This window comes from Myxine glutinosa, chromosome 10 (genome assembly GCF_964187855.1).
Source record: "Myxine glutinosa chromosome 10, kmMyxGlut1.1, whole genome shotgun sequence".
NCBI lineage: Eukaryota > Metazoa > Chordata > Myxini > Myxiniformes > Myxinidae > Myxine > Myxine glutinosa.
The window spans coordinates 96,372,354-96,384,396 of record NC_136270.1 but is presented as its reverse complement, the minus strand read 5'-3'; the positions used below and the strand labels follow the sequence as shown (position 1 = coordinate 96,384,396).

At 44.5% G+C, this 12,043-nt stretch overlaps 1 protein-coding gene across 2 annotated transcripts in view; it reads left to right on the top strand.

Moving 5' to 3' along the window:
* AHR (aryl hydrocarbon receptor) overlaps positions 1-12,043 on the top strand; it is a 175,800-nt gene that overhangs the window by 90,869 nt on the left and 72,888 nt on the right. For both annotated transcript variants that reach the window (XM_078785917.1, XM_078785918.1), the window contains exons 8-9: positions 196-398; positions 1,307-1,416. In XM_078785917.1, the coding sequence (XP_078642043.1) occupies positions 196-398; positions 1,307-1,416 (313 nt within the window). The remainder of the gene's footprint in view (positions 1-195; positions 399-1,306; positions 1,417-12,043) is intronic.

Here is a 12,043-nt window from a genome sequence, read left to right as displayed (position 1 = left end):
ACATCTCTGGATAGAATGTGCCTAAATAATCCAGCAGAAACCGGTGCGGTTAATTACACATCGTACCATGGACAATATGCAATCCACTGGAGGTTAACCTTGATGTTCTCACAAATATATATCTAAAATGCATATTCTCTTGAACATCTGGGTCACCTTTTCAATCTTTAATGTGAACTCACCTTTGACCCACAGCTCCTGCAGATCCAGGGTCGTCTAAAGTTCTTGCGTGGACAAACCAGGCACACAGACGACAAAACCCAGGCCTCTCTGCAACTCGCCCTCTTTGCCCTAGCCACACCTCTTCAACCACCTTCAATCCTTGAGATCCGCACCAGAAATACGATCTTCCGCACAAAACACAAGCTTGACTTCACCCCTGTCGGCTGTGATGCCAAGTATGAATTGTATATTATTTTTCTTTCCTTTCATCGATGTGTTGATATCAATTTTCCAATTAAATTGGGAACATTGGCCATTTTTATTCCTTCATTGTCAATTCCTACATTAGTCACTTAAGTCAATGAAATTTGAGGACAGATGGAAAATTCACTAGTAGATTGCTTGCCCCCATGGATACCAACTCACGGAGCTTACCCGTGCTCTATCCAATAAATGCTGAGCATTAAGTGAGGAAGCAGCATGTATTATTTTCAAAAGTCTGGTATGCTAGGGTCACCAACCTCCTCCCAGACTCAGAGCAGATGCTCGCATGTTACTGAGTCAGGCTCTGGCACGTCTTGAACTATAGTGAGCTAAGTACCTTGTTCTTTCAACTTTTGAACCCTTTTCATGATTATCAAATTTGGAATACTCCTGGGCCAATTTTAAAAAAATCTGATTATTTAAAAACTGAATTGAGAGAATAAACCACGAGGCATGTTAGATAATGAAGCAGAACACATTCACCTTTCAGGAAAATATCATAAAATTCACCAAAGTTACATCTTGTGATTGGCAGTGTATTTTCTGATGATCACATCGATGAATAACATATATAAAAAATTTTTAATTGACCTTTGTTTCACTTTAAATAAACATGGAATGCAAGTTCAACAAAACAAAGTTTGAATATAATTTTGATGTTGAATAATACCAAGTCCACTAACTATAGATGTCAATGAAGAATCTGAGTTGGATAAATTAAATGTACATGCAATAATGACATGATGAGCTGTTGTTCTTGCATGCAGCTTTCCCTGATAAGAAAGTAATTTGGTAATTGAGTCTTGATTTGGTGTGGTAACTCTCATGATCGTTACCATGCATTTGTTGTGTAAGACAGGTGGATACGTGTTTATTGCAGGGCAGCTATCATACTGGGATATGATGAAGTAGAGTTAACCATGAAAGGAACCGGATACCAGTTCCTTCATGCTGCAGATATGCTCTACTGTGCTGAGAACCATGTCCGCAGTAAGTGTCATGGAGCAATCGTTTTTTTCCACTATGAGTTCACACATCTTGATCATTACCTGAGATTAATTAATTAATCAATTCAGTATTATCAACAATTGCAATTGGTTTTCTAATTTTGCTGGGTTTGATAGCTTGATACAGATTTGATAAAATGAAATACAAGCAACCTTAAGGAGGCGATGGAGCTCCTCGTGTCTGTGCCACTTCAAAACTAAGACAATACAATGTATCAGTGTATTGACTCAATCCCTTTAAAAGGGTGGAGGAAGAGGATTACTGAGGAGAACAGTGGAGGTAGGCACAGGGATATAATGACGGTGAAATACAAACAAAGGGAGAGACAAAGTCAGCAAAAGTTTTCTGGCCGCTGCACATTCATTGAAGCAACGTTGCTCTGACGAAGAAGAGCGACACTAGATCAGCGGGAGGGATAGGGAACATGAGGGAGGTTGTTACAGATGTTAGCTTGTGTTGATAACACCGCCCAGTGTACTGTGCACATGTACTTCCGGAGTCACCTCCAGGCCGGGAGTGCCGGATGCGGAACATGGATTGCTTGAACTACTAATGGCTCCGTGTCGTTTTATACGAGCGTCTGAAACAGAAACGGAGGTGGAAGGACTCATACAGGGGACAGAAGGACTGACAATAGGGCAATAAAGAGGGAGTGAAGCACACGGCAGGATGAGGTGACAAAGACAATCAAAGAGATGGGCGAAGTAATGGACGTAAAGGAACGGGCGATGAGTGAACACAAGCGTAAAGGAACGTAAAATGGAAACGGTTAAGGTAGTGTTTGGAGGGGGAACTCGTAGAGGCACACCGGGAAATAACGAGGGTAACAGAGGAGGTCAAAGAGGTTAAAAACGAAGTCATCATAATGATGAAGGACGAAATAGAGCTCCATGTGTTTTTTCTTTGTTTGTTTGCTTTTTTGTGTACAAGATCGAGCGAGGGTCGTGTAAGAGCCAACATTAATCACATAAAAAGAACCTGACACATAAAACATGAGATAAAGGGAGCGGGAGACAAGATGGGGAGAGAGAGGGAAGCACACAAGTACAACAGCAGAGAACAGGGACATCAGGAGATCTGTGGGAGGGAGAGGGCTTGTGCGGAGGAGACGTGGGAAGGAGGGGGGGGGGGGAGGTATAAAACACATGGACACTGCTAGGACTTCCAGGAAAGAAGTCAGTATTTCAAAAAAGTGGATCTGGGGTGAATTAGCGCTGGTAGAAAACATCTAGATTTGGATGGGGGAAGATAAGAGATGGTGGTGAACAGCTGTTTTAAAGACCTGGAGGGAGGAGTGGGATTGAAGAGAGTGAGGGAGTTTGTTCCAGAGGCGGGAGAAAAGAGGAATGAAAGAGTGAAGGTGAGCAGAGAGTCTTGATTTTGGCAGTTTCACCACAACAGGGTTGCTGGCAGATCTTGTGCGACCAGTAGGAATTTGTGGGACAGAGCATATACAGAGCTGGTGAAGCTAGGCCGGAGAGGAGTCGGTAGAAGACAGAAAGACCACCAACCTGCCTGTGGTGAGTGAGTGAAAGGCCCTCGGAGTTAGCTTCATCGTGGGAGATTCCAATGATTCTGAAAGCTTTGGTTTCAACAGCGTGAAGCCGAGCTAGGTGTGAGGCAGGAGCACCAGCCCAGAGGGGAGGACAGTATTCCATTGAGCTGCGGATGAAAGCTTTGTATGTGGTGAGGAGCTCAGGTGTGCCAAGCAAGGACTTTGCATGATGGAGGATGCCCAGTCGGCGACTGGCTTTGGAGGCCAGCTTGGAAATGTGGTTTTCCCAAGAACGATCATGGCAGATAGTGAGACCCAAAAGCTTGAGTGACAGAACTTCTTGGAGAGGATTGTTGAGAAAGTAGATGGGAGGTTTGTCCCGTCGGTCTTTTTGGAGAGACATAGTAAGAGTGTGAGATTTGTCAGGATTGAAAGACATGTCCCACTTGTTTGACCAGTCTGTAATTTTGTCTAGGTCTGCAGAGAGTGAGGAGGCTGCAGACTGCTGATCTGAGGGATGAGGTATGGAGCGGCAGGGTGTGGAGTAATCAGCAAAGACATAGATAGGATTTTCCAGAGAGTCGGAGAGATCATTGATGAATGAAATGAATGAATGATAGTTTTAAGGCCATTTTCCCCCGCTAGAGCGGGGGTTAGCCTTGCGGGCCCCATGACAATCATGGTTCCCTGTTTGAGGCAATGTTTTTATGGCCGGATGCCCTTCATGACGCCAACCCTTAGTCACCTCCTACGATGCGCAGGGATACAGCGTACCTATTCTAAATCGGGGTACACACCGGCCGACAGAGAGATCATTGATGAAGACCAGAAAAAGCACTGGGCCCAGAACACTGTCTTGGGGAACTCCAGCCTGAACAGAAAGGGGAGATGAGAGAAATCCATTCAGGGCCACACATTGACTACCACCAGAGAGGAAGTCCGCAAGCCATGCGCGGGAGATTTCCATGGATACCATAGGAGGAGAGTTTGGTGAGCAGAGCAGGGTGCCAGACCATGCCGAAGGCACGTGATATGTCAAGGGAGTCAGCTCTAATTTCCTGTTTGGCATTGAGGACCTCCATCCATTGTTGAGACAGCAGAAGCATCATGTCCAGAGTAGAGTGACCTGGTCTGAAACCAAATTGATGATCAGAGATCAAGCAATTGGAGAAGAGGAAGGATATGATATCCGAAACAATGATGGATTCCATTACTTTGCTGATAATTGGGAGAAGGCTGATTGGTCTGTAGTTGCAAGGATCTGTTTTGGCACCTTTTTTGTGTAAAGCGGTCATGTTCGCTGATTTCCAAGCTGATGGCAGATGACCTTGAGCAAAAGAGAGAGTGAAGAGAACAGAGAGAGGGTGTGAAAGAGCGACAGAGCAGGATTTTAGGACCCGTGGGCTGATGCTGTCTGGTCCAGTTGCAGAATCAGAGTCGACGATTGACAGAAACGTCTCCACATTGTCAGGAGAGAAGGACACAGTGTCCAGGAGCAGCTGGGTATGACTGGGTACAGTGGGTAGAGAGAGGCGGGTTTGGGACACAATATTTTGAGGCAAGCACAGAGTTGAAGCATTCAGCTTTTTCACTTGTGGAGTCAGCTGTGTAGCCGTTTGAGGTAAGGGAGGGGAAGGAGGGGTAACAAACACCAGAAACAGATTTGACCAGACGCCACCAGGATTTGGAAGAGGGAGACATGTTCCGTGTTTTGTGAACACCATGTGCCTTCGGTTCACGTGAGATTGCGGCAGATGACGTCACAGCATACGTTGTGATGAATTAAGCAGTAATTTTACAAACTGCATGTAAAATGTACCTCATTTTTCTCTGAGAGCCAGAATACTGTGAGTCCATCTTTGAAATGTGAAAAAGATTGACCTAACGGACACTTTGATGCATGCCTGGAACTTATGACGTCAAAATGTACTCTGCCAGGAAGTCAGGAAGAGCCATCGCATTTTGCATGGTACAGTAAGAGCCATCGTGGTTTTCTTTTTACTCGCAGCTGTTTCTAAAGTAAAAGGGAAAACGTTGTTTTCTTCAATTTGATTTTTGAAATTCGCTCTAAACAAGGGTGAAAGCTACTCAAGGTTTGGGGGTTTTATAGAGTACAGTACAACTATAATCGGTCATCGGAAGTGTACACCGATTGTAATCTGCCGGTACAGATTACCGAAAAATGGCCGATATCTGCTTGTTCCGATTGCTGGTTCCAATATCGGCCCAGTTCCGAGATATATATATATATACACACACACACATTGTGTTGTGTAAGCAATAACAAGCCGTGCTTCGTACGTAGGTGCATAAAAAACAGCTTCATGATTATATATCGGCAAGCATCACCGACCTGCTGCTAGATATCAATTGATGTTGTATTTATTTATTTATTTCACAAATGAATTACGGTTTTTACATAAATTTTCATTAACATTTTTGAGTAGAGATTCCGGAGAGATGGACGGACTGACAGGACCCAAAATATAAACCCCCAGCCGGGCTGACAACTGGCCGGGGGCCAGAAAGCATCTCACTGAAATGGTGACCATGAACCCATGAGTCACACCAACATTTGCTGCAAGGGTCCTGGTCAACAGAGTATGCCTACCTCTGGTGGTTCTTTATTTATTTTATTTTATTTTATTCAATATGAGTGAGGCTCATGGAAGAGGAAGGTCGAATTGACAGTGGGACAAAGATCAAGGGAAAGAACAAAGAGGAAGAGAGGAGGGGGAGAAGAGGAGGAATCATTGAAACTCGCAATTAAGATGGTTGCGTTAGGTAAGGTTAATGGGGCCAATAAATATCATGGGTCTTTTTTCAAACGAAGGCTTCTAAAGCCGCCTGTGCAGGCTGACTAATGCTGCAGGTATCAGTGTAACAGGTGACACTGCTTTTAGCAGTAGGTTGTTCTATGTCTATAGACTGCAACTAAAGCCAGAGGTTCCATTTTTACTGTCATATCTTATTTCCTGCCTCCAATTTAAATTCCTCATCAACATTGTAATGGATGCCGAACCAGGATGGATGCATGGCAGGCGCCCCCTCTTGGTCAGGACCCTTGCAGCAAGTACTGGTGTGATTCATGGGTTCACGGTTGCCATTCTAGTAAAGAGGTGCTTTGTCGACATGCATCTTTGGTACATCTCGAATTTGAGGTAACGTATGTCTGCAGATGGCTTGGTTTGGTCTTTTTTTAAATCCTTGGCTGAAAATGTAATTGCTGGATTGGCAGTAACATCAATGGATGCGGCATACGTTTTTGTCATTGTTGGCATTTTTCATGACTGCCGGTGTACCAGCTCTGTTTTTCTGCTGAGTTTGTCTGATGTCATGAACCTGACGCAGCTGCTCTTATGTTACGGAACTGTCTGTATTTTGGCCTGGCGATTATGTTTGACAAAAACGAATGGGTGGAGTCGAAATGTGAAGAAGAATCCTCCTTTATTATTGAAACTGAATGGACAGGAAATGTTACCGACATACTTTTTCTGGCTCAATGTGGTCGCCATAGCCATTCCTTTGGAACCTGCATGAAGATCGGACGTAAGGATTTTCAAATGTTTGGAAGTCTGACGGATGTCATCAGTGAATGTGGGGGTGGTCAGCGATTGCCAGAGTTCTTGAAAATCTTCATCTGAAACGAAACCATCTCACTACATTCAATGAATAGTTCACGTCTTACTTCCCTAATCCTCCAGAAATGAACACAAAGCTAGTTTGAAACCCCTTTTCGATTTGGTCACCTGATTTTGCTACCTGGTCCTGTCCAGGAGTCTTTCATTTATCCTCTTCATGACATCTAAACTCCGAGCAAGACTGAAACCTGAATATGACCTTTGCTGTGTCCAATTAAAAACTACGTATCGTATTGATAATCTGGTTGATAATAAGCAGGACTAGTGTTCACATAAAGATGAAAATGGCAAAACACACATTTGTGAAATAGCAATGAATTATCTACATGAGACTCGATGGTGTAATGGTTAGAGCGTCTGCTCCGAGTCTGGGAGGTCAGTGGTTCCAACACCGGCTGTGTCATACCAAAGACTTAAAAAATAGTACGTGCTGCTTCGTTGCTTGACGTTCAGCATTGAAAAGGATAGAGCACGGACAATCTCCATAGGTTGGCATCCATGAGAGGAGGAAATTCTTCCTTCGGAATTACTCCGCAAAGTGCAGTGAGAAATGTCGAGCCATTGTTGTGACGCTGCTAGTGCCGACAGGGCTAGTCCTTCCACCTCCTTTGTCACCCCGGGAAGTGACGGCCTTTCCCCCAAGGCCATTGTCTGCTTGTCTCGTGTCTCGTTCCCCCAAGGCCAAACTTGGACTTGTCTCGTCCAACAGTGCTGTGTTGGGTCTCGTATATGTGTGTGTGTAGTGTGTAGCTTCATCCACCATTGCAGCAAATAAGTGGTTGAAGTGTCAAATCCACAACATATCCTTGCTTTGCACCACTGGTTACAACTAAACCATCTGACATCTCACCACTGGAGCAGGCACGAGCCATGCTATTTAATCAAACAGTAGTTGTATAATCTTAACAAACCTGATAGGACATATCAGTTTTGAAAGTAGATGTCATAACCCAGGTCGCTATTCACCGACAAAGGCTTTGATGAGATGATGAACAGCAAAATAGAGGTCTCGATGCTGTTCTTTGCCCCTTTTTGTACTTGTCTGCCTGAGAAAACTATATCTGAAGTGCCCCTGGAGGCTCTGAAGCAACACTGGAATTCTGGAACGATGCCATCTACAATGTCGTTCAGTAGGCAATTCAGCAGGATTATTCTCAGGATTTTTCCTGTAATGGGAAAATGGCTTATTCCTCTGTAGTTTCTACATGCTTTTTGCCTTATTTTGCATTCAAATGGAGACTGTGTTTATGTCTTTGAAATTCTGTGGGACCTTTCCTTTACATATAGTTCAGTTCAAACAGCACAGTAACTATTTTGATCAGCTCCTTGCTCCAACAACAACAACTACAGGCATTTTAAAGGCCATTTTCCCGACGAGAGCGGGGGTTAGCCTTGCGGTCCCCATGACAATCTTCTCCATTTTGCCCTATTTTCTGCATCTCTCCTTGTTAACCCCCTTGCCCGCATTTCTTCTTCCACCATCTTTAGCCAAGACTTTCTCAGTCTTCCCCGTCCTCTACTTCCTTCTACATTCATTTCCATAAATCTTCTCAACCAGTCACTTTCATCCTTCCTCAACACATGACCAAACCATCTCAACCTGTTCCTCTTCACAGCATCAATCACAGGCTCTATTCCCATCATCTTTCGCAATTCATCATTTGTCTTCCTCTCTCTCAACGATACTCCACACATCCGTCGAACCATTTGCATTTCCACCCTTTCCAACCTTCGTTGCTGCTCTACGTTCATTACCCATGTCTCGCTCCCATAAATCATAACACTTCTCACACATGCAGCATACACCTTTCCCTTCAGCTTCAACGACACTCCCCTCATCATCAGCACGCCACTGAGTTCCCGAAACTTCTTCCATGCACATCTCACTCTAGCAACCGTTGCCGAGTCTGATCCACCTTCTCCATTCAGCATGTCTCCGAGGTAGCAAAATGTTTTCACACCTTCCAGCTTCACGCCGTCTCCAAGATCCAACTCAACATTTCCTCCATTTGCAGCTCCCTCTGTGCACACCTTACATTGAAATGTAGCTGCCACACTGGTTAATGACCTGCTCAGACCACTACATTTTTTATGAACCCACTCAGCGCACATTGTACATTGAATGGAGTTCACTCTGACACCCTTCCTACACACAGCACAGGGCCACTTCTCAGTTCTTTCCACCTCACCACATGCTTTACCACTTGCCATCACCTTCGTCTTTCCGATAATCACCTTCAGACCTTTTGTCTCCATACATTCCTTCCACTTGTTCATCTTTTCCTTCAGTCCATCCATACTTTCCGCAATCAACACCAGATCATCTGCATACAACAACTCCCACAGTAAACCCTCCTTTACGTTCTGAGCCAGCACCTCCATCACAGCTACAAATAGTAGTGGACTTAGTACCGACCCCTGATGCACTCCCACCTTCACCTCAAACTCACCACTGTTCCCACCCTTCTTCCTTACAGCTGTGCACGCTCTTTTGTACATTGCCATCACTACTCTGATCAACCATTCCTCCACTCCTAACTTCCTCAATGCCCATGTCAATACTTTGCGTGGAACCATATCGAATGCTTTCTCCATATCAATAAACCCAAGAAACAACTTCTTCCTCTTCTCCATGTACTTCTCCTACAACTGCCTCACAATGAAAAGCACATCTGTCGTTCCTCTTCCTGGCATAAATCCAAACTGCATTTCGTCGATCTTCACTTTCTTCCTTATCCTCCTCTCCAACACCCTTTCCAATACCTTAATTCCATGCTCCAATAACTTTATCGCTCGGTACGAGCCACACTCCAGAGGGTCACCTTTCCCCTTGTATAGAGGGACGAGGGTACTCAGTTCCCAATCCACTGGAATGCGGCCTTCTTTCACCACCAGATTACAGATCTCTGTCATTCTCTTCACACCCCAACTTCCTACTGCCTTCAACATATCTCCCACAACTCCCGTCGGCCCTCCCGCTTTTCTACCCTCCATTGCTTTTATCGCTTCCTCAACTTCCTTCTCAGTTATCTTCTCTGCCGTTCATAAACCTGGGTTACTCTCTATGTTGCCATTCCATTCATTCTCTGTATTCAACAGCATTTCTATATATCTTTTCCATCTTCCTTTAATTACATCTGGGTCGACAACGATTTGTCCCACTTCATCCTTCAAGCAACTCACCCCCATCACATCACCCCTCTCTTTCGCTATCTGCTTTGCAATCCTGAATACTGCTTTCTGACCCTCTTCCGAATCCAAGCGTTCTCCGAACATTTTCCTACACGCCTCCTGCGCCTTTGCTACCTCTTTCTTTGCAGCCTTCCTGGCTGCCTTATTACTTTCATGCTCTGCTGTTTCTGCTCCCGTACTGCTCCCGTAAGTTCCTTGCTCCGATGCTTCCAAATCTCTGAAGAAATACCATCTCGTCCTGAGGCTTTACCCTGCCTAGTTGTTTTAATTCCTGTCACATTTTCATGGATGGAGGGTGAGACATATTCTCTTTCAATTTCCACATCATTTTTGCCTTCTTTTTCTTCCAAGTGGAGACTGTGTCTTTGAAATGATGAGGGACCTTTTCTTTTTATTTTGTATGTCTCCGCCAACAAAGTTGCCGGAGGCATTATGTTTTCGGGTTGTCCGTCCGGCTGTCTGTCCGCCCGTTCAGGATAGGTTTTCATTACCACGATAACTTGAGAACGGCTGAAAGAAACTAAGTCTGACTTGCTACAGGTATGTAAAATGAGGTAAAGATGAAATGATGAGATTTTGAGGTCAAAGGTCAGAGTCTGTAATAGGTTTATAACTTGAGAAAGGCTGAAGGGATCTAGGTCAAACTTGGTACAGGTATGTATTATAATGCAAAGAGGAACTGATTTGATTTTGGGGGCAAGACGTCAAAGGTCAAAGGTCAGAGTCTATAATAGGTTGATAACTTGAGAAAGGCTGAAGGGATCTAAGTCAAACTTGGTACAGGTATGTAAAATGATGTAAAGATGAGGATTGTAATGGACCTTCCACTCACACATCTCACACACACATGTACCTACTGACAAGACCAACACAGCCACTAAGCATGGGAATAGACTAACATGTGCAGGAACATGTGCATGTGCAGGAAGCCAGAATGTGCAGAAACATCTTTAGATTCATTGATGATTTATTGGCAATTAATCATGGGTTTGTATTTGATCTGCTTCATGGTGATATCTATCCAAAAGAAATTTAATTTAAAAAGGGAAACCAAACTCCCACTTCAGTTTATTTTTTTCGAATTACAAATCGATATCTTTAATAAAAAAAAATGTTTTTTTTTCTTTTTTGTATACTGAATCGAGGCTCGTGAAAGAGCTAACATTTATTTCACAAACAAATCAACCAGACAAACAAAATATACAAAAAGAGGGAGCGGAAGACAAGATGGGGAGAGAAGGGGAAGCACACAACCACAACATTTGAGAGCAGGGAGAAGTGTGGGAGGGAGAGGGCTTGGGGGCAGGAGGCGTGGGAAGGGGAGGGGGGGGGGGGGAGAGGTATAAAACACAAGGGGACCGAAATTAGCGGGGGTAGAAAAGATCAAGGTTTTGGATGGGAGAGGATAAGAGATGGTGGTGAACAGCTGTTTTAAAGACCTGGAGGGTGGAGTGGGATTGAAGAGAGTGAGGGAGTTTGTTCCAGAGGCGGGAGAAAAGAGGAATGAAGGAGTGAAGGTGAGCAGAAAGTCTTGATTTTGGCAGTTTAACCATAAGAGGGTTGCAGGCAGATCTTGTGCGACCTGTAGGAATATTTGGGGGACAGAGCCCAGAGAGGGCTGGGGGGGCAAGGCCAGAGAGGAGTCGGTAGAAGACGGAAAGACCACCAACCTGCCTGCGGTGAGTGAGTGAAAGGCCCTTGGAGTTAGCTTCATCGCGGGAGATTCCAATGATTCTGAACGCTTTGGTTTCAACAGCGTGAAGACGGGCTAGGTGTGAGGCAGGAGCACCAGACCAGAGGGGAGAGCAGTATTCCATAGAGCTGCGGATGAAAGCCTTGTATGTGGTGAGGAGCTCAGGTGTGCCAAGGAAGGACTTCGCATGACAGAGGATGCCCAGTCGGCGACTGGCTTTGGAGGCCAGATTTGAAATGTGGTTTTCCCAGGAAAGATCATGGCAAATAGTGAGACCCAAAAGCTTGAGTGACAGAACTTCTTGGAGAGGATTATTCAGAAAGTGGATGGGAGGGTTTTCCAGTCGGTCTTTTCGGAGAGACATCGTAAGAGTGTGAGATTTATCAGGATTGAAAGACGTAAGAGTGTGAGATTTATCAGGATTGAATTTCACACCAAATTATCTGATACGCGACATGCTTTTCCATTCCACATTGTCCGAATGCCTTTCTTCGACAGAAACATTCATAAGAAGCTATTTTATGGTACGGTTGCAGGTGAAATAATTAGGACTGTGAGAGCAACCACGCACAGCACTGAACTTATCAG